This window comes from Camelina sativa, chromosome 19 (genome assembly GCF_030686135.1).
Source record: "Camelina sativa cultivar CO46 ecotype springtype chromosome 19, ASM3068613v1".
NCBI lineage: Eukaryota > Viridiplantae > Streptophyta > Magnoliopsida > Brassicales > Brassicaceae > Camelina > Camelina sativa.
In genome coordinates this window covers 16,410,300-16,437,117 of record NC_141898.1, presented here as the reverse complement: position 1 = coordinate 16,437,117, position 26,818 = coordinate 16,410,300, and the positions used below count along the sequence as shown (strand labels likewise).

Here is a 26,818-nt window from a genome sequence, read left to right as displayed (position 1 = left end):
TATGAATAATAATATCAATTATCGTATTTTAATCTATATATATAGATATGTATATAAATATCAAAATGAAAATGATGCATATCTAGAAATTGAAAGTTTTTTTTATTAAAATTATTTATTTTTATGACATATTATAGAATATTTTATATTATTGTAGTTTAAAAATACAACATAACAATTGTTTTGTAGATATGAGCTCTAGGAAAAAAAATCAAAATTTTAAAGAATATATTATTATATCAGTATATATATATATATATATTTACTTGATTATAAATTTATGATATTATTAAGACCATATTTTACATGATAGTTCAAAAAATATTATTTAATTACTTCTCGAATTTTGTTAGTTTTTACACTGACCCGACTCAGAACCAGCAAAATTTATTAATTTATTAATTATAAAATATTAATTTATAGAAATTTATTGTAGGTACATTTGGGAATAATGCGCAACTCGATGATTATATATAACTAGATAATGACCCGCTCGATGTGCAGGTTTAAAGTTTGTAAATAAAATTAAATTTAACAAAAATATATTAAAATTGTTGTATGTTATTTATAAGTTTTGTTTTTGCTATAATATACTGATTTATATCTATTTACAAATCTTTTATATATGTTACCATTAAAATCGTATATTTTACACTAATTTATTGTATGTTACAAATATATTCTATACCACCGCCTAGAAAATGTATGTATGAACACATTACGCAACTATTATATGTCTTTTTTACTTTCACTTTTGCATAGTTTTTTGAATTGCTAAAATTATTGACTCAAAAAATATTTCAAATAAAAATATTACATAGTAAACTAATCAATGATATATCATCACAATAGTGTATGATCAATCATGAAGAGAACCTCGGCTCTGACCTTCTCCCTTATATAAAGAACCTTTCGTCCGACCTCCTTCACCTTCCTCCCTTGGAGAGATAACCTTGCGTCCAACCTCCTCCACCAACCTTGGCTCCACCTTCCTCACTTGGGGGAGACAACCTCGGTTCTACCCTCCTCATGTGTGGAGAGAACATGTTCACATCTTTTAGCTATTTCAAAATGGCTTCCTCCGACAATTAATAAAACTAAAGACCATTTTCTAACGTCACAAAATATTTTGATAGTAACTAATATTAAGTTTTCCAATGTATTCGTGGAAGTGTATTTGACACACCATGATGTAGCCTTTGTTTCTGGAACGCCTTGACTGCCACCTTGCTTAGTGAGCCCCATTTCCACCCCTAGTCCATGGACCCACCTTCCTCAGTAGGCCACAGGTCTACTCTTGGCCCACCCATATCTGACGACCAGTTTATTACGTCCGGGAGGCTACAAAATGATCTTTTCCTGTGTTTTGCTCTCATTCGCACAGTTCCGACAATCACTTCCTGAAAGCTCACCCATTCTGAAACTACTTCACCTCAAGCACGCTTAACTCTGGAGTTCTCTAAAGACCCTTAATCGAAAAGTTAATGGCACTTTGATGACATATGTGATCAAATCATTTTTTTTGAACATATCCGCAAACCAGGGTGTCACAGTCTCCGAACTCCTATGGATCTATCAACAACAATTTATGTTTTTCCAATCCATCTATCTATCTATCTATGTTTGTTGTAAGCTTCTCTTTGATTAGCCTATTTTATCTAACCATTAGGTTGATGAACTTCTACTTCTACTACTTATCTCTTTTTGGGATTTAATGAATGGTAACAATTTTTTTTTGCAAAAAAAGGGTCTATGACCAACCAATCAAAGAAATTAGAAGAAAATTAATTTGATATAAATAAAGATATAATAGAAAATTATAAGCACGATAATATATGAATCCCAAATAATTCACATGTGAAAAGATAAATTAAATAAAACAATCTAAAAATATTTCATTAAATATTAAAATACAATATTAGAAAAAGAAGACGCATATATTAATCTTTTTTTGTCAACATATTAATCTTACCTATTAACGATCATAAATTGCATATCAAATTAGTAACTCATCATATCGTGACACGTGTCAGTTTTAAAGATCAGAAACCACAGTTTTCAAGCTTCGTACAACGATGCCTAAGATAATTGTAATCTTATTATATTAAAAAAAACTTTGTTAATCCTGAAAGGAAAAAGATTGTAAATACACCTCTCTATATAAGCAAATAGATGATGATAAATTTTTTACCAAACAAAATAATTTCGACTAGCTTTGTTTTTCTTGGTAAAAATTTATTCTTTGTTTTTTTATTAAGCTTTTGTTTGACACATCATCGTTCTTGAACAAGTCTCGAAGACAATTTGTTTGTTGTCTAATGAAAACAACTATAAAAAATATTCCTAGATATTACCACGTTTTTTCGTCGTCGTTCCTTTGAATTTTATTCCGTTTCTCAATTTTATAATGTATACTACGCAATTTTTGACTTTGAAGTGTTAACATAGTTTTTTTTGCATAATAACTAAGGTTTTTGGAATTAACAAATTTCTCGCGGTATTATTATTATTTCTATTAATTTGTAGGACAATTAGCATAAAAACTGATGAATACACAAATCCAAGATAACAACAAAGATTATATAACACTAGATCAACTAAAAAGAAAACATTCTTATCGTCGAACGATAGTACATCTTATTTTAAAAACATTTTTAAAAAAAATTAAAAAAACAATAGGCTCATTAGAATAAATATTCTCATAAAATAGAAAAGAGATTAAGTAAAATATACAGAAATTTATTAATTCTAAAAAATACAAATACTCATTTTTATATAAACATAGATTGTCTCATATTATTCATCTAACAAAATAATTTATTCAAAAATATTGGTTTCAACTTTGTTCTATTGGTCAAATTTTTTTAATGGGAAGACAAATTTTCCTTATTTTTTAAACCAAAATATACTCCTAATATCTACTTTTTTTTACAGTTTGGAATAGGTAAGATTAATATGTTAACAAAAAAAAATGGAAGATTAATATCTGCATTTTCTTTTTCTTATACTGTATTTTAAAATTTTATTATAGAAGTTTTAGATTGTTTTATTTAATTATATTTCCATCTTTGAATTATTTGAGATTCATATATTACCGTTGATAACTCTCTAATTTACATGTTTTTAGCATCTTTTTTTGTCCATATTTTGCATTGTTCATAACCTTAACTAAGCATTTTTAGGTCATTAACTGTAGGACTTCACTTTTAGACTATTTAGGGTATCACATTTTTGCATTTGCATGTTTTGGATGAAAACAGGTGCTAAAGATCCTAAAATGGGGAAAAACAAGGACAAACTCGAACATGTACCCGAAGGAGCCATCGAGCTGGAAGAAAAAGTCCGAACCCCAACATGATCGAGGAGGATCCAAGAGCATGAAGAACAACCCGAAGATCCACCTGAGGAGTAACCCGACTTCATCCTCGTGTACCCCATCGAGTAGACCATCAGGCAGGTATGGGAAGCTAGGTCAAAAGGGTTTCCATATATAAACCCCCTCCTCTCCTAGCTCGAAAACGAGCACGCCGCAGACCCTCAAACCAGAGAGCGAGAGCTTCTGTGAGAGAACTGAGCGACTCAAACACTTTTCCTTTTGGTTTTACATTTTCTTTCATAGTTTTTATCGTTATTCTTAGATTTCTATCTTGTACTCTTTCTACTTTACTCTACCGTTTAATATAATGCAATTTTAATTCTTATTCGTTGTTATGTTTCTTGTTATTATGTCCGAGTAGTGTAGTATAGTTTCTAGGGATAGGATAGATGATTTTGTGTTCTTGATCGGTTAGGATGCCTTAGTTTGATTGCAAATGTTTGATAGATTTCCTTCTAGGTTGGTGTTCTTAATGCTGTCAACAGACCGAGAGGTTGAGATTAGACCTAGGGTGTTTTACCACCGAGAGGTGTAGATGAAATGCTTGAATCAGCCAATGCTAGAGGTTCACTCGCTCTGAGTAAGAGATTAGATGAGTTAGAGTTTACTGACAATAATGAATCGATCTTAATGCCTGCTTGGTCATGTTTCTCCAACGAGAGTTGGGTAGGGAAGTGATCAAGGTTGATTGTTGCTAGTGCGAGAGTGTGATGACAAAGTTTTAGAGATTCATTGTCTAGGAAATAATTGCTTGAGGCATGTAAGGCATCTGTACTGGTCAAGAATACTTAGGATTCAATTACCCCATCTTTAGAAGCTTTCGTAATTTAATTGTTTGCATTTTCTTTCATTACTCGACCACTTACCCGATCAAGTACACGATAACCTGTATCGAGTAATACCTCAAGCTGTTCATATCCTAATTGCTTACTCGATCACCCCACACGATCCTGTACTCGATTGCTTGCATCGAGTGCTTAGGTCGTGTGGTTTCTTTGTTTATACTCTTGTCGTTCATTTATTCTAGGACTGTTAGATTAAAACCCTATCTGCTTGGCTTGACATGTAACGTTCTGATCATATCCTTCCTGCTAGCAATAGACAACCATTTGGATTGATAACCCTTTATACTACAACTTCATAGGTAATTGATACCCTGGGTGAAAACTTGTCTATCAATTTGGCGCTGTTGCCATTTGGTTGATTTCATTTTGCTACGTTTAGGATTTCAGCACTTGCTAGATCAAGTTCTTTTTGTTTATATTGGTTCGGAATCTAACTTGTTTGCTTTCGCTCTTGTTTGTTTTGAATCTCAGGTAGAACCCGAGCACCCACCCGACCCGTCACTCGATCACCTGGATCGAGTTGACCCTCGTGTACACACTCGGACACTTACCTGTGCATGCAAACACGATCCAGAGGTAGCCATAACCTGAGTCCATTCAACGACAACATCGACAGACCAAGGCTACTCAAACAACAACAAGTTCAACCAGAACCAGCAATCATTGAGGAGACGATGAATAATCAGAACGGTCCACCAGCTCCTCAAGCAAGGACCAATATAGGACCAGGAGATACTCCATCTACTCATACTCAAAGGAATGGCATTGTGCTACCAGCTGTGCAGAACAACAATTTTGAGATCAAGAGTAGTCTCATCCATATGATACAGAGTAATAAGTTTCATGGTTTGCCAATGGAGGACCCATTGGATCCTCTGGATGAATTTGATAGGCTCTGTAGCCTCACTAAGATCAATGGAGTTAGTGAAGATAGATTCAAACTCAGGCTTTTCCCATTCTCTTTGGGAGATAAAGCACACATCTGGGAGAAATCACTCCCCAAGGAGTCCATCACCACTTGGGAAGCGTGCAAGAAGGCATTCCTGGCCATATTCTTCTCCAAATCCAGAACGACAAGGCTGAGAAATGACACTTCCGGCTTTTTTCAGAAGAATAATGAAACGTTCAATGAAGCTTGTGAACGTTTCAAGGGATACACTACCCGATGTCCACATCACGGCTTCAGCAATGCTTCATTGCTGAGCACACTTTACAGAGGAGTGGTCCCTAAGATTCAGATGTTGTTGGACACCACAAGCCATGGTAACTTCCTCAACACGGATGTTGATGAAGGTTGGGACCTAGTGGAGAACTTGGCTCAATATGATGGCAATTACAATGAGGAATATGATCGCTCTGTGCGATATACAGGAGAGGAAGATGCCAAGTACAAGAGGGACATGAAAGCCCTCAATGACAAGCTTGATAAACTCCTCAACCAGCAGCAGCATGTTCATGCACTATCAGAAGAATAGCAGTTTCTACAACAAGATGGGGAGACTATACAGATAGAGGATGTTAACTACATCAACAACCAAGGAGGTTACAACAGAGGGTATAACAACTACAAGCCGAATCCGAATCTGTCTTATCGGAACTCGAATGTTGCAAATCCTCAGGACAAAAATTACCCATCTGCAGTTCAATGGAACCAGGTACAACAGAAGCCTTTTGTCCAGTACAACCAAGGCTATGCACCTAAGCAGCAGTACTCTGGAACCTACAACCAACAACCTGGATTCCAACAACCTCAAGGCCAGCAGAATCAATTACAAGAAGTTGAGTTACGCGGCCTAATTCAGCAAATGATTCAAAATCAGGCTTCAACATCTATGGACATCGCAAAACAATTTGCAGAGATGAGCAACAAGATCGACTCAGGATACAATGATCTGAACGCCAAGTACGAATCGCTCAACACTAAAGTTAGATACCTGGAGGGCCACCACAACAACCAACCAGCTCCAAAAATTAACCAACTCCCCGGAAAGGCTGTTCAAAACCCTAAGGATTATGCCACTGCCCAAGCCATCTTCCTTGATGATGACTATGAGGACTACCTCACTGGGGACAGTGATGATCAGGATGGGGAGGATATGGATCACCCAATGAAAAATGAGGCCAAGTACTATATATCTGAGTATGAACCCGAGCCTTCACCAGAGGAGACTGATTGAGTTGATGATCGAGAACTAGTTCGAGAATCACAAATTGAAGAACAACCCGAGGTGGAACCCAATCACCTATCCGATGATGGTGATCGGATGATGCATCGAGTAGATGTTGAGAAGAGAGATCAAACTCAACCACCTGAAACAGCAGAAGGGGAGCTAGAGGAAAGGTTCAATGCTGCACTTGATATCCAGCTGGAGGCGCTTGCAGAGCGAATGGCTAAGCGTAAAGCTCCACCACCTAAACTTTTGCCACCACACGAGCTTCAGGAGGAAGCTGCCAAGGAAGCAGCTCGATTGGAGAATGAGGTTAAGGAAGTTGTCAAGGAAATTGGGTTTGAGATTCTCAGAAGTGGAGTGTGCTTGGATCCTAAGCTGAGAATTGAGGAAAAACTGGAAGATCCTGGCTCTTTCACATTGCCATGCTCGATAGGACTTCAAATCTTCAAGAACTGTTTGTGCGACCTTGGAGCTTTAGTTAGCATTATGCCGCTGTCAATAGCCAACAAGATGGGATTCACCAGTTTTAAACCAAGTAATCTGTATTTGGTTCTGGCTGATAGAACGGTCAGACATCCGATTGGGATCCTGAAAAATCTGCCTCTCAGGATTGGAGGAGTGGAAGTACCTACTGACTTCATGATCCTTGATATGGACAAGGAACCAGACGATCCACTGATTCTAGGAAGACCATTCTTGGCAACAGTTGGTGTTGTGATTGAGGTAAAGCAACGCAAGATCATAATAGAGCATGGTGAGCACTTCAATATGGAGTTTGATGTGAAGAAGGGAATTAAGAGGCCAACCATTGATGGTCAAGTCTTTTCCACTAAGACCAAGCAGAGGAAAGTCAAACATCTTGAGGAGGTCAACACCACATTTGCCTTAGAACCTGGACAAAACCTGGAGAATCTGTTGAACCGGCCTGCTACAGTGGAGAGGATTCCATAACCTCTCCCTGAAAGATCCCATGCTTAGGGAGAATGAAGAGTCAAGCTTAGTGACTTTAAACAAGTTCACTTGGGAGGAAGTCCCAAAGGTATCTTTTAATTCTAGTTTATTTGTTTTTTTTTTTTTTTTTTTTTGCAAATTAATATATATATATATATAAAATAAATAAATAAAAAAGGGAAAAGTTGAAAAGTTGAAAAGTTGAAAAGAGGAAATTGGGGAACCCGAGGGTCAAACCCAACACCGTACTCGACGCGCCTGATTGTGTTCCCGTTCGGGTGGCGAGTGGATTCCGAATTCCACAAGCAAGCCCACTCTCGGCGAAGCCCACCAACCAAGCCCTACTCTATTTAAGGGTTTCGACTCCCTCTCCCCAAGCATCACCGATAAGTTTCTCTCAACCCTAGAGTTTTTATATTCCAAAGTTTCTATTCTCTCTCAACCTCAAGCTTAGCTTTTTCTTCTCAAGGATTCGAACATGGAGTCACACGCGAAAACCTACCAAAAGAAGGGAAGAAGATCAACTTCCACCGCTGCTACAACCGGAGTTGATACCGCCGAACAACGAGAGTCCCAAGGGAGAGGAAACGTTCCGCATTCCCAACCGCTGGCTGGACGTTTCGCTTCCCCAACCCGATGCTCAACCCGATCCGTCACCCGATCCGGTGCTCGAGCAACTGATCGAGTAGACCACTGAGTTCGCTCACCGAGCCCAATGGCGAGTGCTGTTCGCCGATCTCCTCGACGTAGGGACCTGTCTACGTCCAAAAGAACCGTTACCGACCCCATGGAGGTCGATTCTGATGCTGGAGGAGAAGAGCAAGGGGAGATCCAAACCTCTCGTTCAAGGAGCAGAGCTGCAATTGCAAGAGGGAAGAGACCGGCTTCAGAGAAAGCTGAGAGGGTAGCTGAGAGAGCAGTTGAGGAAGAGATTCAACGAGCAGAGGAGGAGAACCAAGAGAGAGAGGAGGAGCAGAGAGAGAGAACACGCCAAGCCTCGCGGAGGCTGAACCAAAAGGAGGTGGAGACTCCGGCAAGACTCTTCAAGGTCTTCTGGAAGATGAGCTTTGTCGGTACCCGATACCCTCACCGTGGGACCATGAAGCAGTTGGGCATCGCTAGAGATGTTGATTTCTTGTTCGACATGTGCCACCTGGGCCAAATGATATGATCCCACCTTGAAGCCTATGAGGAGGAGACAGTCCACTTTCTCTCGACCTTGAAGCTGCACAACTTTGAGGACCACCCGACCCTACTACCCGATGGGGGGATCAGGTTCATCACCTTCTCCGTGAGGAACAAGGAGTACTGGCTCAGTTTCAAAGAGATGGAGACACTGTATGGCTTCAAAGCTGGAAGTGGAGAAGGAATGGAGGTTAGCAAGAAAGAGATGAGGTCCCTATGGATGACAATAGGAGACAAGCTCCCCTACAAGTCCACAAGCTCCAAATCCGCTCAAATAAGGAGCCCCGTTTTGAGGTATTTTCACAAGTCCCTCGCATGCACTCTTTTTGCTAGAAAAGAGACTGGGAATGTGAACGGTCATGAGCTTCAATTGCTGGATATTGAATTGTGTGGAGTTTTGGACAATGCTAGGGATGGTACACCACTAGTTGGAGACATTGCGGATACTAGTATGTTGTTTGTACTGCTCGATCAGTTCCTCTACCTCAAGTCATGGGCGATTAAGAGAAGAGAAGGAGGCAGAGAGATCTCCATTAGAGGACTGGTTACACCGATCTTGGTGGCATGCGATGTGCCCTTGAAGGGAATTGTGCACGAACCGAGATGGCTGGATGCGGATTACCTCGTGCTGGCGAGATTTTTGGCCCATGAGAGGCCTAATGATATGATGCTTTTCAAGTTCATCCATCCAACCGCTGGAGCCGCCCAAATGATCCTACCTAATGTCATATGCACCAAGGTTCGGCTGGGAGACAACATCGATTTCGCACCACCTTTGGAGGAGCTGTACAATCCAGAGGAGGAGTCTGAAGCTGAGAAGAGAGCGGAGACCGGGCAGAGACAGGGAGATAGCTCGGAAGATTTTGATTTTGAGGAGTATGTATGCTCTCAAAAGCAACCGGTTGGAGTGAGGGAAGCCCACAAGAGGATCGGATGGTTGAAGAGGATGAACAAGTTTTTGGTGAAAAAGGTGAAAGATCTCACCGGTTCGGTGAAGACTATGGGAGTTCAGATCAAGGAGCTGCAAGACAAGGTAAGCTGTGCCTCAGCTCCTACCTCGGCACAAGCACCAACTTGGATGGGGAGAAGTGGACCGCTAGGAGGAACTCGAGGACTGCCACCTCCAGAACCTTACAGAGCATCATCATACGAGCCCCAAGCTGAGGAGAACATCACCCGACCTGAAGCATCGCGGAGAAGCCATTCAGATGCTTATCCGACGCCTAACCCGATGGGCTACACGATGAACTACCCGATGCACCCATCAAGCACCCAATCGGGTGATTACTCAGGTATTTTCCCTCCGCCTTACCAGATGCCATTCACGATGTCGTACACGATGCACCCTGCGAGTGGATACACGGGTGATCATTCTGGACCTCTTCCGCCGTACCCGTCGTACTACCCGATACCCTACCTGATGAGCTATGCGATCCCACCCTCGATCAATACCTCGGATGCTGGTCCGAGTAAGTCATCCGTGCGTATTTCCGAGCTGTCTGAAGAGCAAACACCGACACCTGTTGAAGCCGGAGACGACCCTGGCTACACGTTGGCGAGTATGGAGGCTGCTGCAACCTCCTTCTTCACCAACCCATAAGGTACCACTTTCATCCGACCCTTGTATATAACATTGTATTTAGTTTAATTCATTTTGTGTGATTCTTGGACTCTTTTTCCAACTTTTATTTACACAGAGACTGTGTAATTTAAGTTTGGGGGAGGGTCCTAGAATGTATTTAACATTGTGTTTTATTTTCTTATTTTTCTTATTTCAAATTTTTGCATGCTAGTTTTATTCATTTGGCTCTGCATCTATGTGCATTGAAAAACCCAAAAAAAAATAAATAAATAAATAAATAAATAAAAATTAAAAAACAAAAGAGTGTTCATGTAGTTGCATTTACATATTAGGATTGTGTCTAGTTTGTTTCATATAGGATTGTTGCATATGCATCTTAGGGGACAATGATTAAAACTACCTTGTTTAAAATCAAACCTTAGGATTGAAGCTATAGCCTTTAGTCACAGTTCATTGTTGCTAGATCAATCTTTAGAAAAAAATGAAAAATCTTTGCTTAGAACCTTGTGTCTTTTGAATGCTTCCTCCACTTGTTTAACATTAGAACATCTCTATATTATTGGATTTAATTTGAACTTTAATTGTCTTGCTTTTGGAACTTGAATACTTGCTCATGGTAACTCTAAACTCGGGTTAGCAATCCATTTTACCAATCTTTTTCGTTTAACCTGATTGCTTGTCCTACCCATGAACCCAAACCTTTCTTTCAAACCTTGTTGTGAATTGTTGAGTGAGGCTTTTTTCATTGTGCTATAGGTTGTAAAACCTTGAGAGTATTGAGAACGACAAAGAACTGCCTCTTGATTTAGCTAAGTTAGGATTTGAACTAGCTAATAGATTCAGTTTTGAAAGATAGGTGGTTAGTATGTTTATTTGGGGTTGGGTTATGGAATAATAAAAAAAAAAGTCCCTAAGGATAGAATCAATTAGCTCTAAGTCTCTAAGTAAAAAAAAAAAAAAAAAAGGAAGAGATTTTGCTATAGTCTCCTAGAAAGAAAGAAGAATATATATATATATTTGGAGTCTAGCAAAGAAAGAAAAGCAAAAAAAAAAAAAAAAAAAAAAAAAAAAAGAGAGTGAGCTGGAAGTTTAAAGTTTAAACCTTAGGGAGTAAAAAAAGAAAGTTAAAATCAAGGATGTGGATAGTTTCATTCTAGGGGGTTTGATAAAAAAAAAAAAAAAAAGTGAATGAGAAAAGGGTAGAACATCAAGAGTTAAGCTTTGTATGCCCAAATTCTTCTCAATCTTAGATAATTTTCACAACTGTCCAGCATTCCTTCTTTTGAGAGAAAACCACCCAAAGAATTTGTTTGAAACCACCTTACTAATAAGGCTTACCCTTGAAACCGATTGAGCTTGATTCACCTTCCATTTGCAAGAATTCGCCAAACACTTAATTGAATGTGAAAGAGATGTTCTCTATCTTTAGTTGGAGGTTGAACTAGATCGATGCATGGTAATAAGGATAGAAAAATATTTGTAAGTATATTGATTGATCTTAGCACCATTAAACTATCTTTAAGGACTATAGCTTGAATCATTCGTTTAGTATATAAAGGTTATGAGTCCCCACTTTCAAACCGCACCCTCTTACTTCCTTGCTAGAGGACTAGCAAGATTTAAGTTTGGGGGTTTGATAACTCTCTAATTTACATGTTTTTAGCATCCTTTTTTGTCCATATTTTGCATTGTTCATAACCTTAACTTATTATTTTTAGGTCATTAACTGTAGAAATTCACTTTTAGACCATTTAGGGTGTTGCATTTTTGCATTTGCATGTATTGGATGAAAACAGGTGCTAAAGAGCCTAAAATGGGGAAAAACAAGGACAAACTCAAACATGTACCCGTAGGAGCCATCGAGCTGGAAGAACAAGTCTGAACCCCAACACGATCGAGGAGGATCCAAGAGCATGAAGAACAACCCAAAGATCCATCCGAGGAGTAACCCGACTTCATCCTCGTGTACCCCATCGAGTAGACCATCGGGCAGGTCTGGGAATCTAGGTCAAAAAGTTTCCATATATAAACCCCCTCCTCTCCTAGCTCAAAAACGAGCACGCCGCAGACCCTCAAACCAGAGAGCGAGAGCTTCTGTGAGAGAACTGAGCGACTCAAACACTTTTCCTTTTGTTTTTACATTTTCTTTCATAGTTTTTATCGTTTTTCTTAGATTTCTATCTTGTACTCTTTCTACTTTACTCTACCGTTTAATATAATGCAATTTTCATTCTTATTCGTTGTTATGTTTCTTGTTATTATGTCCGAGTAGTGTAGTAAAGTTTCTAGGGATGGGATAGATGATTTTGTGTTCTTGATCGGTTAGGATGCCTTAGTTTGATTGTAAATGTTTGATAGATTTCCTTCTAGGTTGGTGTTCTTAATGCTGTCAACAGACCGAGAGGTTGAGATTAGACCTAGGGTGTTTTACCACCAAGAGGTGTAGATGAGATGCTTGAATCAGCCAATGCTAGAGGTTCACTCGCTCTGAGTAAGAGATTAGATGAGTTAGGGTTTACTGACAATAATGAATCGATCTTAATGACTGCTTGGTCATGTTTCTCCAACGAGAGTTGGGTAGGGAAATGATCAAGGTTGATTGTTGCTAGTGCGAGAGTGTGGTGACAAAGTTTTAGAGATTCATTGTCTAGGAAATAATTGCTTGAGGCATATAAGGCATCTATACTGGTCAAAAATACTTAGGATTCAATTACCCCATTCTTAGAAGTTTTCGTAATTTAATTGTTTGCATTTTCTTTCATTACTCGACCACTTATCCGATCAGGTACACGATAACCTGTATCGAGTAATACCTCGAGCTGTTCATATCCTAATTGCTTACTCGATCACCCCACATGATCTTGTACTCGATTGCTTGCATCGAGTGCTTAGGTCGTGTGGTTTCTTTGTTTATATTCTTGTCTTTCATTTATTCTAGGACTGTTAGATTAAAATCCTACCTGCTTGGCTTGACTTGTAACGTTCTGATCATATCCTTCCTGCTAGTAATAGACAACTATTTGGATTGATAACCCTTTGTACTACAACTACATAGGGAATTGATACCCTGAGTTAAAACTTGTCTATCAACCGTGCTTATAATTTTCTATTATTTCATTAAATATGTTAAATTAATTTTCTTCTAATTTTTTCACCTTGATTGGTTGGTCATAGAACTTTTTTTGTGCAAACATAATTGTTACCATTCGTTCAATCTCAATTTTTTGTGCAAACATAATTGTTAACATTCGTTCAATCTCAAAATGAGATAAAGAGGATAAGGTTATCAACCTAATAGATGGAAAAATAGGCTAATCAAACACAAGCCTACAACAAACATAGATAGATTGGAAAAACATAAATCGCTGTTGATAAATTTCCATGAAATACATTGGAAAATTTAACATCAGTTATTATCAAAAGATTTTGTGACGTTGGAAAGAGGTCTTTAGTTTCATTGGTTGTTGGAGATAGCTAAAGGTTGTGAACATTTTCTCTCCATACACGAGCAGGGCAGAACCGGGATTCTCTCTATGGTGGAGGAGGTTGGACGCAAGGTTATCTCCCTAAGGGAGGAAGTTACGAGAGGTTTGAAGCAAGGTTATCTCCCAAAGGGAAGAAGGCGGAGCGAAGGTTCTCTCCATTGTGGAGGTGGTTGGACGCAAGGTTCTCTCTATAAGGGAGGAGGGAAGAACCGAGGTTCTCCCCATGATTAGTCATACATTATTGTGATGTAATTTATTTTTTAGTCAAAATATTTTTTGAGCCAACAATTTTAGTGATTAAAGAAACTATGCAAAAATGAAAGTAAAGAAATATATAATAGTTGTCTTAATTTGTTTATATAAACATTTCTAGGTGATGATGGTAAATAATATATTTGTAACATACAGTATACCTAGGTGTAATACACTTTTAATAGTAACATACATAGATTTGTATATGAATATAAATCAGTGTATTATAGTAAAAAAAATATAAATAATTTATAATAAATGTTATTATATTTTTCTTTAAAAAACTTCAAACCTGCATATGAGACGGGTCTTTATCTAGTAATACTATAATTTGGATTATTGGTTAATTGAGAGAAAATGTTTGGTTAATTCTGAGAAGTCGGTGGCTGCACGTACACCAGTGGTTAAAAGTCAAACTGGTTTCTCTGAATCAACCAATAACTGAACCGATCCTAACCAAATTTATTGGGTTACATTCGATAGTCTCGGTCTTACACCCAACTGAAGAAAAATTCTTGGGTTTATCCCTATGGATGAACTACTCTCATTCACTCCTCTTAGTTAACGAATCAAAACACAATAAATTGGCATGTCATGTCATATTTATAAAATAAATCAAAACTAAAAAGAAAAGACAAAAAAATTTAAGAAAACCAATCCTGTATATTTTTTATTAGAAAATTATGTTGGTTTAGGTTTATAAAATAATGATTAAAGTTTAGATTTTACAATTAAATGAAATCATATGTCGGTTTAGGTTTACAAAAAAAGTGGTTAGGGTTTAGTATTTACAATTAAACGAAATTATATGTCGGTTGGGTTTACAAAAGAGTGGTTAGGGTTTACATTTTGCAATTAAACAAAATTATATGTCGGTCTGGGTTTATAAAATAGTGGTTAGGATTTAGATTTTACAATTAAAGAAAATTGTATTTTAATTTTGGTTTATAAAAAGAGTGATTTGGGTTTAGATGTTATAATTTAAAACTATATTATAATATTTAAAATTAATAATTATAAAATTAATTGATATACAGAATTTATTTCCTTAATCAATCATTTGTTTCGTTAACTAAGAGGGGGTGAAATAAGAAAGGTTCAGCCTAGGGAAACCCAAGAATTGTCCCCAACTGAATTACCAAAGACCGACTATCCAAACCGAACTGAATCGTTTGAAGTTGAACAAAGCTCGCAGGCATGGGTAAGGTTTGTTTAAGTAAGATAGAACATGGTAAAATAACTGTTTGAACGGCTATTAGTACCAAAGGCATTGTCGTGTAACACAATGACCAGTGCTGTTTTTCACACTTTTTCTCTCTCGGTCTGGCCAGGCTTCTCTGAGTTTCCCCGTTGTTTCGCCTCTTCTTCTTCTTCTTCGGCGTCTCTTTCTATTCCCAACCGTCCTCCTCTTAGGTTAACTCTGCTCTTTTTCTCACACCTTTCTCTCCTTTCGCATTGTAATTTTTTTTTTTTTTTTAACTTTATTCAATTAAGGTACGCCGTGCTTGGTGCGGGTTTTGCTGGAATCTCTGTTGCGTGGCACCTGCTTAAGGTTACACTTTCATTTTGTGATTGTGATTGTGTTGAGAGAAATCTGCTTCGGGATTTAACATTTTGGCGAATCATTAACAACTTTTTTTTGTTTTTTTTTTTTTTTTTTCTGCAGGAGTGTCCAAAGGAGCTGAGAATAAGTGTTGATGTATATGATGAAATTGGCATCGGAGGTGGAGCTTCTGGAGTCTCTGGAGGGCTACTCCACCCTTATTCTCCTAAAGGTAGATCAAGTTGCCCCCTTTTTGTGATTGACCGTTCTCTGAGATTTAGTCGGAAGAGGTTATACTTTACTGTAATGTTTAGTTTCATAGAGGTTTTTACTTCATGCAGGCAAGCTACTTTGGCATGGTGCTGAGTGTTGGAGAGAATGTTTAGAGCTCTTAAATGTTGCCGAGACAGCGGCTTCTTCTCCCTGTTACCCATATGCTGAGAAGGGAGACTCTAATAAGAGTTTCGGAAATTTTTTGGTTCGAAGAAGGTATACACACTCTCTCAATAAAACACTTGATTTTTTCCTGAGGATATGGGTTTTTGTAATAAGTAAAACTCAAGACTGACGAAGTTCTTCTTCTTGCTGCAGGGGAATCTTGAGACCAGCAACAAATGCCAAGACTTTAGATTTAATGAGTGATGTAAGTTTGAACTTGACTTAGATACTCGAGAGATATTTTAAACTAAACCCGTAGTTTTACTGTTTATTACTTGTGCCATTAGAATGCTCGAAACTGCCTTGCTAGCTGTGTAGTAGAGACTATTGACAAAGATGGTGCACAAAATCTTGTCCCCAATCTATGCCTGCCTTTGAACTGTGCCTTCTATTTTCCAGAAGCTATGAATGTTAATCCGCAGCGATATCTCCAGGTTAACAGACATAAAACAACACATTTTGAATTTTTTATATGTATGTTAGCAACAAAGCTTTTACCGACCCCTTCTGCAGGCACTCTTTCTAGCATGCCAGAACTCAGCGGAGGCATCACTTGGAAGGAAAAACGTAACTTTGGTGAAGAAATCTATAGATGATGTGTTCGAACTTGAAGGTGAGTGATGTGATTTTCTTAGGTTTCACATCATTTGAACTAGATTCTTATATTTTTGGTTAACTCTTGCACTCGCATAAGCTTTGTGGAAACATCCTTTAAAACTGATGTGATAAAACTTAGTTGTAGATAAATATCTGGTCTGAAAACATCATATGAGTCTATGAGCATTTAAGAGTAAATAGCTATTAACATTCCAAGAGAAGAGTATCCATTCCTTTTCTCTTTGGTTCTCATCACAGCTTTGTTGTTGTTGTTGTTATGTGTAGGAGAATATGATGCAGTAGTAATATGTCTTGGATCCAAGATAGACTTTCTTCCAGGGCTTATTGGAAAGCTACCTTTAAGGACTTGCCGAGGTGTCATTACTCATTTGCAGTTACCCGAGAGTGCCAGGTATTTCTTCTCTCTGCTCAATACCTCCTCTAAACATATCATATAGAGACCTTGACCCCATAAAATTGTCCATTCCTAGTATTTTCTTTCAATACTGCTATTTCATTTCCCCGGTATTAAATTTTACATCCTCATTCTATATTACACTTCTGGTTGGAGTAAGGTTTTTGTTAAGTGTGGGACCCTTCATTGAAAATAAAGTGTTGATGTAGTCGCATTGCTACGTCTAGCCCAGCAACATTTTTTATTGGTTAGTTTACTTTAAAATTCTCTATTGCAGGGGTTACCCTGATGGTGGACCTTCTATCTTGTCAGATGCATGGCTCGCAGTTCAGGGATCTCGTAATCTACACATGGGATCCACGTGGGAGTGGCAATCAAGAAATTATTCATCGGATGTCACAGCAGAGGAAGCTTCAAGAGCTCTCGACGAGCTTCTTCCGAAGGCGAGTGCAGTTTATCCAGACATAGAGAAGTGGAGATTTGCGGGAGCAAGGGCAGGGTTGAGAGCAATGCCGCCTGTCACATGCCATGGGTCACTGCCGCTCTTGGGATGTGTAGATAAGCTCATAGGTGGTGCAGCACGTGAGTCTAGCAAATTCTGGGTATTTGCAGGGCTCGGATCAAGGGGACTACTCTATCATGCTTGGCTTGGGAAACTCTTGGCTAACGCTGTTTTAAGTTGCAATGAAGAACAAATCCCTTGTGAACTAACTTGTTGGAAGAAAAATAAACAATAACAATTGCGAAATGAGTAGGAATCTATCTTCTTTCTTTGTGATTAGAGAAGTCCCAGAAGAGTCATTTATGATGAAATACTGAGCATATTAATGACACTCAAACAAGGCTGCTAAAGGTGAAACCAGTTTTTGTTTAATTTTCTTTCAAGTACAGCAGTACTTAAGTTGTTAGATCATCAAATCATGAAGACAGATATGTCTTAGCAAAGATCAGAGAAGTAACAAATTCTAACAACATCTCACTTGGAAGCTCTGACAAAGCTTGAGAAAGTTGAGGAGTCATCTTGCATAAGATGTTGCGGTTTTCCTTGTTCAACCAGGATTCCGCGATGAAGAATAAGGATGCTATCCAAATCAAGAACCGTTGAAATGCGATGAGCAATGGTGATGACGGTTACGCCTTTGCATTCGCTCAATATTGTGCTCTGCAATAGGGAAGCTGTGTGAACATCAATGTTGGCGGTGCATTCATCAAGGCATAGGATCTTTGATGACTTGAGTAGAGCACGGGCAAGGCACAGGAGCTGTCTCTGCCCAACAGAAAAGGAACATCCAGATTCCTTTACATTAGAATCTAACCCTCCTGCACTTTCTACCTCTGCCTTGACTTTACACTTGTCTAGGATCTCCCATATTCTCCAATCCTCACTCAACCCAAGAGGATCAAGGTTATTCCTGTGAGAAGCACAACTTTTTTATCATGGAAACTGCAAAAGCAAGAATTGAATATGAAAATGAGTAAAAGAGTAGTTGTAACCTCAGTGATCCTTGAAACAGAAAAGGGCTCTGAGGAACAACAGCGAGGCGAGAACGAAGCTCTCTAATTGGAAGATGGTGTATGTTAATTCCATCCACTATTATCTCTCCACTACAAACAGGGGTAAGCCGGAAAAGGGCATTCAAGATGGAAGATTTTCCAGCTCCAGTTCTTCCAATTACTCCTACCTGATCAACCAACAAAATTTGTTCTTTCATGAGACAGAAAAAAACACAGTCTGTTTATAGATTGCTTGTCTTGGCGATACATGTACCTGCATTCCTCCTTGGATTTTAAAAGAAATGTGATTGAGTGCTGGAGGCAGATTTGAGATGTATCTCATCGTCACATTGTGAAACTCAACCAACCCTTGAACCGGCCACTTACCGCTGAGAGATTGGCGACCGGAAACTTCTTCTTGAGGCACATCCATATACTATTTCATACAGGCGAGAGAGCAGGGTTCGTTCATGTATTATTATTAGTAACACTACTGGGCATATGGAAGTTATTTAATAAGAATCATTACCTGGAGAACCCTTTCAATAGAAACCATTTCCTTTTCTGTTTCGGTGAAACTTGTTAAGAAGCTACCTAACAAAGAAACCAGTGGAGCTGCATATGAGAGCGCTAATCCCACCTGTGATTCAAATCATACATTACATTTTAGTGCTTTCACTTTATAAATTTATGAAAACTTCAATTCCTTACCAATCCAGGTGTACCAAAACTGATTGGAAACTTTCCCCGGGAGCCGATAACAGCCATTACGGCGACAAAAAAGACAATCATCGCTCCTAACAACTGCACCAGTTTACTCAACTAATCAGCACCTTGTAGAGATTAATTCCATACTCATTTCTTGCAGAGCACATTGCATGAAACAAACATTGTTAAAAGATATTTGAAAACGGTCTTAAACTCCCAACGGAAACCTACACAACACTAGGAAAGATGTATTCGTATGTACCTGCAGACGCAAGGAGAGCCACAAGCTTGCAATTATCTCTGAGTAAGAAGTCCGCTGGTATAACGCCAAGTGCTCCATAAACCTAGCGTTGAAATGGTCCTGTCATGCATAATCTAACTAGCATTAAAGCAGAGAAGCAAAACCTGACATTCATTCCAATCATAACAACAAATTCTTTTTGTAGCAGAACCTAAACTACCTCAGACTTAAAAGCTCTGATAGTTGATGACCCATCAAGTGTCTCCGTGAAAGATGCGTATATTGGTGATCGTGAAACACTGTCCAACCTTCGTAGTTCCCTTGATGTTGACCTGTAGAAGAACTGAAACAATTTTCATTTAGTAGAAACTTACACCTCTTGTATAATCAGATTAGCTAATAATATATTAAAAGAGGCTAAAGTACCTGAAGCTTTCTGTATATATACCAAAATGGTAGAAGCAGAAGCAGGAACAGAACCTGTATACATATTTTACACTGATGTAACTCCTTTCCAACAAAACAAAAGAATGATACCTAAAAACAAGAGAGAAGAGTTTGGGAAAAACCTGAACATAAGACAATACTAAAATAATCCCTAACAAGCCAACAAAATTTGCTAGAAGAATGTTGAGAATAAACGGAAGAGAGTCATCAATCGTATATAGATCAGATGAAAACCTGAACAGAGGAACCAAAAATTGGGATTAAGACGAAGAACAAGACACATGATCCAAACTGTTTTCTAATCTTGTCTCTAACCTGTTAAGTATTCTTCCACTTGGTGTCTGATCAAAGAACTGTGTAGGTGCATTTATAAGGTTACTGATTAATGCATTATGAACACGCACTGCTGCTTTTAATCCTCCAAATGCAAACGAGAATGCCCTCACCAAGGTTAACATAGAGTTGATAATGCAAAAGATACAGAGAACCATCTGCACGATTGGTAGTGACTTTAAACTCAATAACACAAAGGATAGAGTTACGTTTCATGGGATTTTACAGAGAATTTTAATACCAAATAAAACGAGGTTGAGTAATGTGATACTCCTCTTCCTGCCTTGTCAACCCAATAGGATAACCACAAATCATTCCCATTACGGGAAGCTTGCATCAAAACAGCTGAAACCAATATTACAATTGTAATGAACCAACCAGAAAACACAGCATAGCTCCTGCAAAAACAGTTAAGTCAATCACTTACTTATACATAATCAAAAAAAAAAAAAAAGAACACGGTTAAGCAAATATTTTCTTTACCTATAAACCTTTACTTCAACTCGGCCCTCTTTTCTTTCCTCCAATTTGACAATATTTGCAGCTTCACTAATTTCATCAACATCGTCTTTCTTGATAGAAAGAGGTTCTTTTCGTTTGGTAAAGTGATTTGGTGATGACATATCAAAGTCATTGGTTAAAGAAACTGTTGGAGAGATGGATTTAGGCATATCGGTAACAGGTCCTGACCATTTCACTTTTCCTTTGTCCATCACAACCACAATATCTGCACAAGATATCGCCTGTCGTAGTAAAAAGAGCTCGACGGTATGAGAAAACAAATTTAATTAGGTGTCATCATAATAAGTACATCTGCAGGAGGGTTATCAAAATATTGATCACTATGTCAAACTTGATCCCAAAGACACTGACAAATACATTGAATCTTGATATATTTTCAATTGTAAAGAGAGATTCGAAACCTGCAAGTTGTGAGTGCACATAACGCGAGTCTTGTTGTTCAAAAGAGGACCCATAAGTGCTCTTTGCAATATCCAACAGCCTACTTGTGAATCCACTGCACTCAATACATCATCAAGCAGATACATGTCTGAACTACGATAAATAGCCCTGTTGATTATGCACACACAAAATCATCAGAAACACAACACTTGATCTATATATGGTGAAAGAGCATGATATATAAAGAAATCAAACCTGGCCAAAGCAAGCCGAGCTCTCTGCCCTCCAGATAAGTTTACTCCTTTATCGCCTATACATGCCATGTCACCTCCAGCCATAAGTGAAATATCCACATCTAGTGCACAAGCATTCAGTGTGTCGAAATACCTAGTGTAAACAGGAAGATTAAACTATGCACTTTCCTAGATAAACTATATATCTAACAACTAACTTTGCGTATATATACATTCGATTGTAAAATAGAACATTTTGAGTAGAAGTACATAAAATGTGTGGCTGAAGCAAATTTACTAGACCTTTCGGAGTCAAAAAGCTTCCCAAATAAGATATTTTCGCGTAGTGTTCCAGATAAAATCCATGGGACCTTACAGAAAAGTGAGGTCAATGTAAGACTTTGTCATAATTGAAAGTTGAAACCAAAAAGAAAAAGAAGCATAGAACCTTTGTTTATCAGTTTACAAACCTGTGGTACGTATGCCACAGACCCATTTAATAGAATTGATCCATGAACACACTGCATTTCCCCTAATAGTGAATTCAACAAAGATGTTTTACCTGAACCAACCTGAAAAAATAGTTAAAGAATGATACTATAAATAGTTAATCATAATTTAATCAGATGACTGATACTACAAATAAACAAAAGGGATAATAAGATTAATAAAGATGGGGATGATTGCTATACCTCACCGATAACTGCAACGAAGGATCCCTTTGGCACTCTTAGGCTTACATGTTTTATTGTCAAGTTATAATCCTCTTCTACGTTACTTGACCAAGTACAAGATGCATCTTCCACAAACACAGATAAGTCTTCAGAGGTCAAACAAGAGTCTATTGAAAATACTTTTCTATGCTCCAAACAACACAAGAACTTGCTCACACGCCTGGTGGATATAAATGCCTGTAACAAGGGAACAAACTATATATATAACTGAAAATAAAATGGTTGATAAAATGCTACTCAACATGACTGAAACACAAGCTTACATCAATGAGCCCATTGATGACCCATGGAAACGAGTTTAATGGAGATATTAAGCTATTAAACAGAGCAAGACAAGTAAAAACCTGGAAAAAAAAAATAAAAAAAAAGTATCAGGAGTGTCAACAAGTGTTTTTACAAATTTGAAGCAGAAGATATTATAGAAAAAGATTCAATAAGTACCGTTGCTGCATCAAGTTGATGACCCATCAGAGCATAGAGACCAAAAGTGGAAAGAGAAAAAAGAGTTGGTGTTGTCGCCCAAAAGAAAACACACCAAGCATCTAAATACTTCCGAGTCTAGAAAAGCCAAACCAAAAAATAAAAGTTAATACAAAGCACTTACTATTAGGACCGTTTAAATAGCAAAAGGAGGGATACGGAAACATAACCGCTAAGTGAGTCACTTCGGTGGCTCTTGTTTCCTTCAACCAATTAGCAAACCAGTTATCCCACCCATACATTTTAAGTGTGCGGATGTTTGTTAGGAGCTCTCCTGTTTTTGTAATCCTGACCGATAACAAAACCTTTTACAATGTAAGAAATCACTACTCAAATACCCCATAGGATCACACTGAAGAAACTTTCTGGCGACAGAACTAAACTTTTGGCCTTGAATATTATATATCCTCATACCTCTCATCTTTAAGCTTCATCATTTTCTCTGTTGCAGATGCAATCAGCACAGATATCCATTTATTGACTGAAAAAAAGAAAAGAAAAATGTATATGAGAAATGTGGGCACTCCATATATTAGGAAATGTGATGTAAGCTCGTACCTGGAATCAACAAGATTGTGATTGCAAGTCCAGACAGAAAAGCAAAGTTGACTTGGGTATACAAAAAATACAAAGCTATCCCAATTTGCAAAGGCAGGCTGAGACAAATATATCGAATGAGAATTAAAGAGTGGATATTCTATTGATCATCAATACTGGAAACACATTCATTATTCACAGGCAGATGTTGTTACCTCCACATGTCATGCAAACTGTTGCACAAGTTAACAATGCGGTCAGCATCTACGGACATAAATGTTTGAATCTCGCCCTCAGAAAATCCTGACCGGTTTGCTGTGTTCACCAACAAACACTGCATATATACAATATAATTTCTCAATCAAAACATCCTTGACCAAAGAACCAAAAGTGTTAGATACGACAAGTTACTAGCTATCGTATAAAAGACCTTATAAGGAGCATCAGTTTGCATGTAGTCATGGCTAATATGTTTAGATATCCTGAATTTAATACTCACTAAGGCAAAGCAAAAGGATCCAAAACATACTGTTTATATACAAACGTCTTGTTTGATAAATAGTTCACTTTCAAGATATTAAGGAACCAAGTACCACCAATCACAATACAAGTTTTCACTTTTCACATGTTTTACCTTCCTGTAGATAACACTCATTATACTAGATCTTAGCTTCAGTTTAAGCTTTGAAAGACGAAACGTATATTGTGTATCAAGAAAGGACCTACAAGACAAAAAAAAAAAGCATATATCAGAAGTGCCTATAAATATTTCTACACATTTGAGTTAAATAAAAGTTATGTCTAGGAATATATTTACTTAAAGATAGATGCGAGGCCCAAGGAGATAGCGAGGGTGTAGCCAACAGAACTTTCTGAACCTGTTCAGTTAGAAACAGTGTAAATGATTCCAGACGTAAACATATTTACTAAAATCTTTAAGAAGAATGGAGACCTTTTTCTAGATACTTGATAAGTCTGTTGAGAAATAAGGGGCCTGCAAAGCCAATGCAATCATTGAACACCTGCAAAAGTTTATATTTTTCGGTAGCAAATATATAGTAAGATTACAAGAAAGTGAAAATAAGCACATGTACCTTCAACAGTCCAAGGCGAAGATATGGCCATCCATATACACCAGAAATTGACCAAAATAGTGATGGGTTTGAGCCATTATTGCACTCTTGAAGTTGCCAGCATCTTAATAAATTCTCACAACATGTAAAAGGATCCATATCAGGTGGGAGTGGAAGTAGATTTTCAAATTCTAGCTGCTTCTCTGAGCCATATTCCATTATTGAACCGATGTACGCAAAAGTGAACAAATCCCACCAGCTTCTAGTTTTCTCCTTCAAAAAATGAATAGATCTGTTGGTTTAACTATTCTTTAAAACAAGTACTAATTAGTTAGATGAAAAAGAGATGCCGTACAATGCGGATTTGATCGTCACCTTCTCCAATAAGTGGATCTTCCAAAGAACTACAATGAGAATAAGAATCTGGAGAGGCAAAAAAATAAAATGGAAAAGAAAATAAATAAGAGAGCCATACTAAAAGCATATACCTGATTTTGGGGGGAGTCTGCTTTATCCTGAGGACATTAACAGAGACACCAAAAGTAATGTCCAACATGATCAGGCAAATCTCCTGTACAAAGTCCAAATTATGTTAAGGAACTACTTATTGTGACAGATTTATTAAGACAACTGAATTACCTGTAAAGTGAAAATCATGGTAAGATGAAGGGCCTCTGTTAGGGATCTAAAGATCCACCAGAAACATAGAATCCGGCTAGTGAAAACGCAACAAGCACAAGCGAACTTTGATGAGAGCATGACAACAATCTGCAGAGTAAAACAAGCTTCAGGACAGAAAACATAAGAGAAAGACAAAGAAGAAGATTCTTAGTTTGATAACAAGAACCTTACCCACATTGCGAGACGAGACAAAGGGAGTAAACAGAGAATGACTTCTCTCTTACGGTTCGTTCTCACAAGCACCACAAAGTCCACACATGACAAACATACTCCAAGTGCAGGTATTACATACAACACACACTTCTCAATGTAGCTTTTCTATATAAAGAAGAAGAGAAGAGAAATGGATCAATTGTTTAATTACCAATACAAAGACCAGAAATTAGGCTTACTTGCTTACCCTTGTGTTACATCTATCCTTCCTTTTCATTACTGTGAGTATGAGAATCAGAAGAAGAGTAACTACATTTGCTCCCAACCCTAAAACTGTAAACATTCTTAAGGACACACAATCCAAAATTTAGACTGTCATGTCTACATATATGCACAAATTCCTAAAAACGCAACAAGCTGAAAGAAGGATATATGTCGCCTAAACGTTCCAGGTTTGCGTCCATATGGTGCAGCTGAGACCGAAATTGATAAATTTCTCATCATCAAAAACTCACAAGTGAAGGAAATAGTAGTAAACAAAAAACTATCTACTTACAGTGGAATTGGTGAGAGTAATAGCCATGGATTCTCTAGGGTCCCAAAACCTTACGAGGGGAATTTTACAAATTCTTTGTTTTTCTATTTAATATCGGGAGACGAGTGTTTAAGTGTTAATAATAAAACCAGGAATTCCCATATTTTCTCTTTTTCTAAGTACTACGTCAACAATACGTGTGACATAAAGCTGCCATTATTAGTGACTAGTGACCATATAATAAAGATAAAGTTAAGTGGGGGAATGGTCCAAATATTAAAATAATCACTTTAGTTGTTATGAGTCTATTAGACTATCTTACACATGCGTGGGAGTGGGATGGAAGTGGAACGACCACCTTTAAACAATGCCACTCATCTCTTGGGTTTCAAAGCAAGTGTCTACCCTTTATTTCTTTTCTTTTATAGAAAAGTTACTAATTTATTTTTCTTTTTTGGTATCAGATTCAGGGAAGTTACTAATTGCTAGGAATGTATAGTTTGAGAGAGATAACTATAATTTCAGCCACCTTTTCTATAGGATTGATTAGTGATTAGTGAAGTTTTTTTTTAATTACTAATAGGTTCTGGACCTAAGTCCATACATCCCCTCACGTCATGCCCCATAGTATTTTATATGGTTCTCTTTCAAGCGTCGTCTCTCGAATCGGCGACTTTTATACTTTACCAGAGAGTGTTTATCAGTTGAACTATCGACACTTGGTTAGTGACTAATGAGTTTAAAGAAGTCATCCATCCGTAGTTATTACTTGCAATTTTTCTTTCCTTCAAAATACAGTAGATCAAACAACAAATCATGAGTCCCATTATTAGATTCAAAACGTTTTTTTTTTTTTTTTTGAAAAAGAAATTATATTCAAAACGCAACTGAACTCATATTGCTTAGGCAAATATTTTGATTTCTTTTTTAATTATTATCATTTTTATGGACATCAAACTCAAAACTATGTCCCTTGTATATTATTTTTGATTTTTATTTAAATAATATGATGTTTAATTTTAATTATGTTATTTCATCTAATTTTAGACCTCCATTAGTTAAGATACCTATCAAGTATCTAAAAGATAAAATAGTAACTTCGTTGTAATTTGTTCTGTAGTTTAATTTTATTAGATAAAAAAAAAATCTTAAAAAAAATATTTTAAATTAAGAAAATACATTCAAATGACACACATCTAAGTTTTATTTCCAAATTTATAATTTGGGTGATATTAATTTGTAGCCTCCAATTAAAAAAATATTGTACCATGCTTAATCTGATAATTAGTTCTTTTTCTTCACGTAGGGTTAGTTTGACTTATAACTCCCTATATGCATATAATATCTTCTGTCGCAGAAACAAACAACTCTCATCCACCCCCTATTGATTAACCAATCACAATACAATAATATGTCATGTCATATC

General features: G+C 37.3%; 2 protein-coding genes and 1 non-coding gene across 24 annotated transcripts; 1 reads left to right on the top strand and 2 right to left on the bottom strand.

Moving 5' to 3' along the window:
• Positions 1 to 5,297: 5,297 nt before the first annotated feature.
• On the bottom strand, positions 5,298 to 5,404 carry LOC147920669 (small nucleolar RNA R71). Its single transcript, XR_015591819.1, has one exon. It is a non-coding gene; the product is annotated as a small nucleolar RNA R71 (small nucleolar RNA).
• A 9,521-nt stretch (positions 5,405 to 14,925) lies between these two features.
• LOC104766606 (uncharacterized) lies at positions 14,926 to 17,714 on the top strand. Of its 6 annotated transcripts, XM_087501512.1 has the most exons (10): positions 14,926 to 15,048; positions 15,179 to 15,260; positions 15,342 to 15,399; positions 15,514 to 15,622; positions 15,732 to 15,879; positions 15,982 to 16,033; positions 16,116 to 16,262; positions 16,342 to 16,441; positions 16,711 to 16,837; positions 17,118 to 17,714. In XM_087501512.1, the coding sequence occupies exons 1-10, from the start codon at positions 15,045 to 15,047 to the stop codon at positions 17,575 to 17,577; spliced, it is 1,287 nt and encodes a 428-aa protein (XP_087357638.1). In that variant the 5' UTR covers positions 14,926 to 15,044; the 3' UTR covers positions 17,578 to 17,714. The 6 variants fall into 6 exon arrangements, with proteins under 6 accessions (XP_087357638.1, XP_087357636.1, XP_087357639.1 ...); XM_087501510.1 differs by having other exon boundaries at positions 14,939 to 15,048; positions 15,179 to 15,399; XM_087501514.1 differs by lacking the exon at positions 14,926 to 15,048 and having other exon boundaries at positions 15,085 to 15,260; positions 17,153 to 17,714.
• Positions 17,693 to 25,553, bottom strand: LOC104766607 (ABC transporter C family member 13). Of its 17 annotated transcripts, none has more exons than XR_015590877.1 (34): positions 25,414 to 25,553; positions 25,290 to 25,330; positions 25,105 to 25,192; positions 24,876 to 25,022; positions 24,663 to 24,791; positions 24,512 to 24,594; positions 24,379 to 24,427; positions 24,045 to 24,296; positions 23,903 to 23,972; positions 23,768 to 23,828; positions 23,585 to 23,672; positions 23,166 to 23,284; positions 22,972 to 23,069; positions 22,828 to 22,894; positions 22,584 to 22,701; positions 22,375 to 22,491; positions 22,197 to 22,277; positions 21,892 to 22,110; positions 21,670 to 21,771; positions 21,503 to 21,570; positions 21,222 to 21,353; positions 20,987 to 21,134; positions 20,547 to 20,876; positions 20,305 to 20,461; positions 20,046 to 20,221; positions 19,853 to 19,964; positions 19,710 to 19,763; positions 19,504 to 19,626; positions 19,305 to 19,403; positions 19,046 to 19,138; positions 18,864 to 18,974; positions 18,609 to 18,770; positions 18,335 to 18,522; positions 17,693 to 18,252 (listed from the first exon to the last, which is right to left on the bottom strand). XR_015590877.1 is itself a non-coding variant. In XM_087501496.1 (34 exons), exons 1-34 carry the CDS (start codon positions 25,438 to 25,440, stop codon positions 17,817 to 17,819), a joined length of 4,275 nt encoding a protein of 1,424 aa, XP_087357622.1. In that variant the 5' UTR covers positions 25,441 to 25,553; the 3' UTR covers positions 17,693 to 17,816. The 17 variants fall into 17 exon arrangements, 13 of the variants coding, with proteins under 13 accessions (XP_087357622.1, XP_087357627.1, XP_087357633.1 ...); XR_015590874.1 differs by having other exon boundaries at positions 19,305 to 19,417; positions 20,547 to 20,806; XM_087501496.1 differs by having other exon boundaries at positions 20,547 to 20,806.
• Positions 25,554 to 26,818: the final 1,265 nt, after the last annotated feature.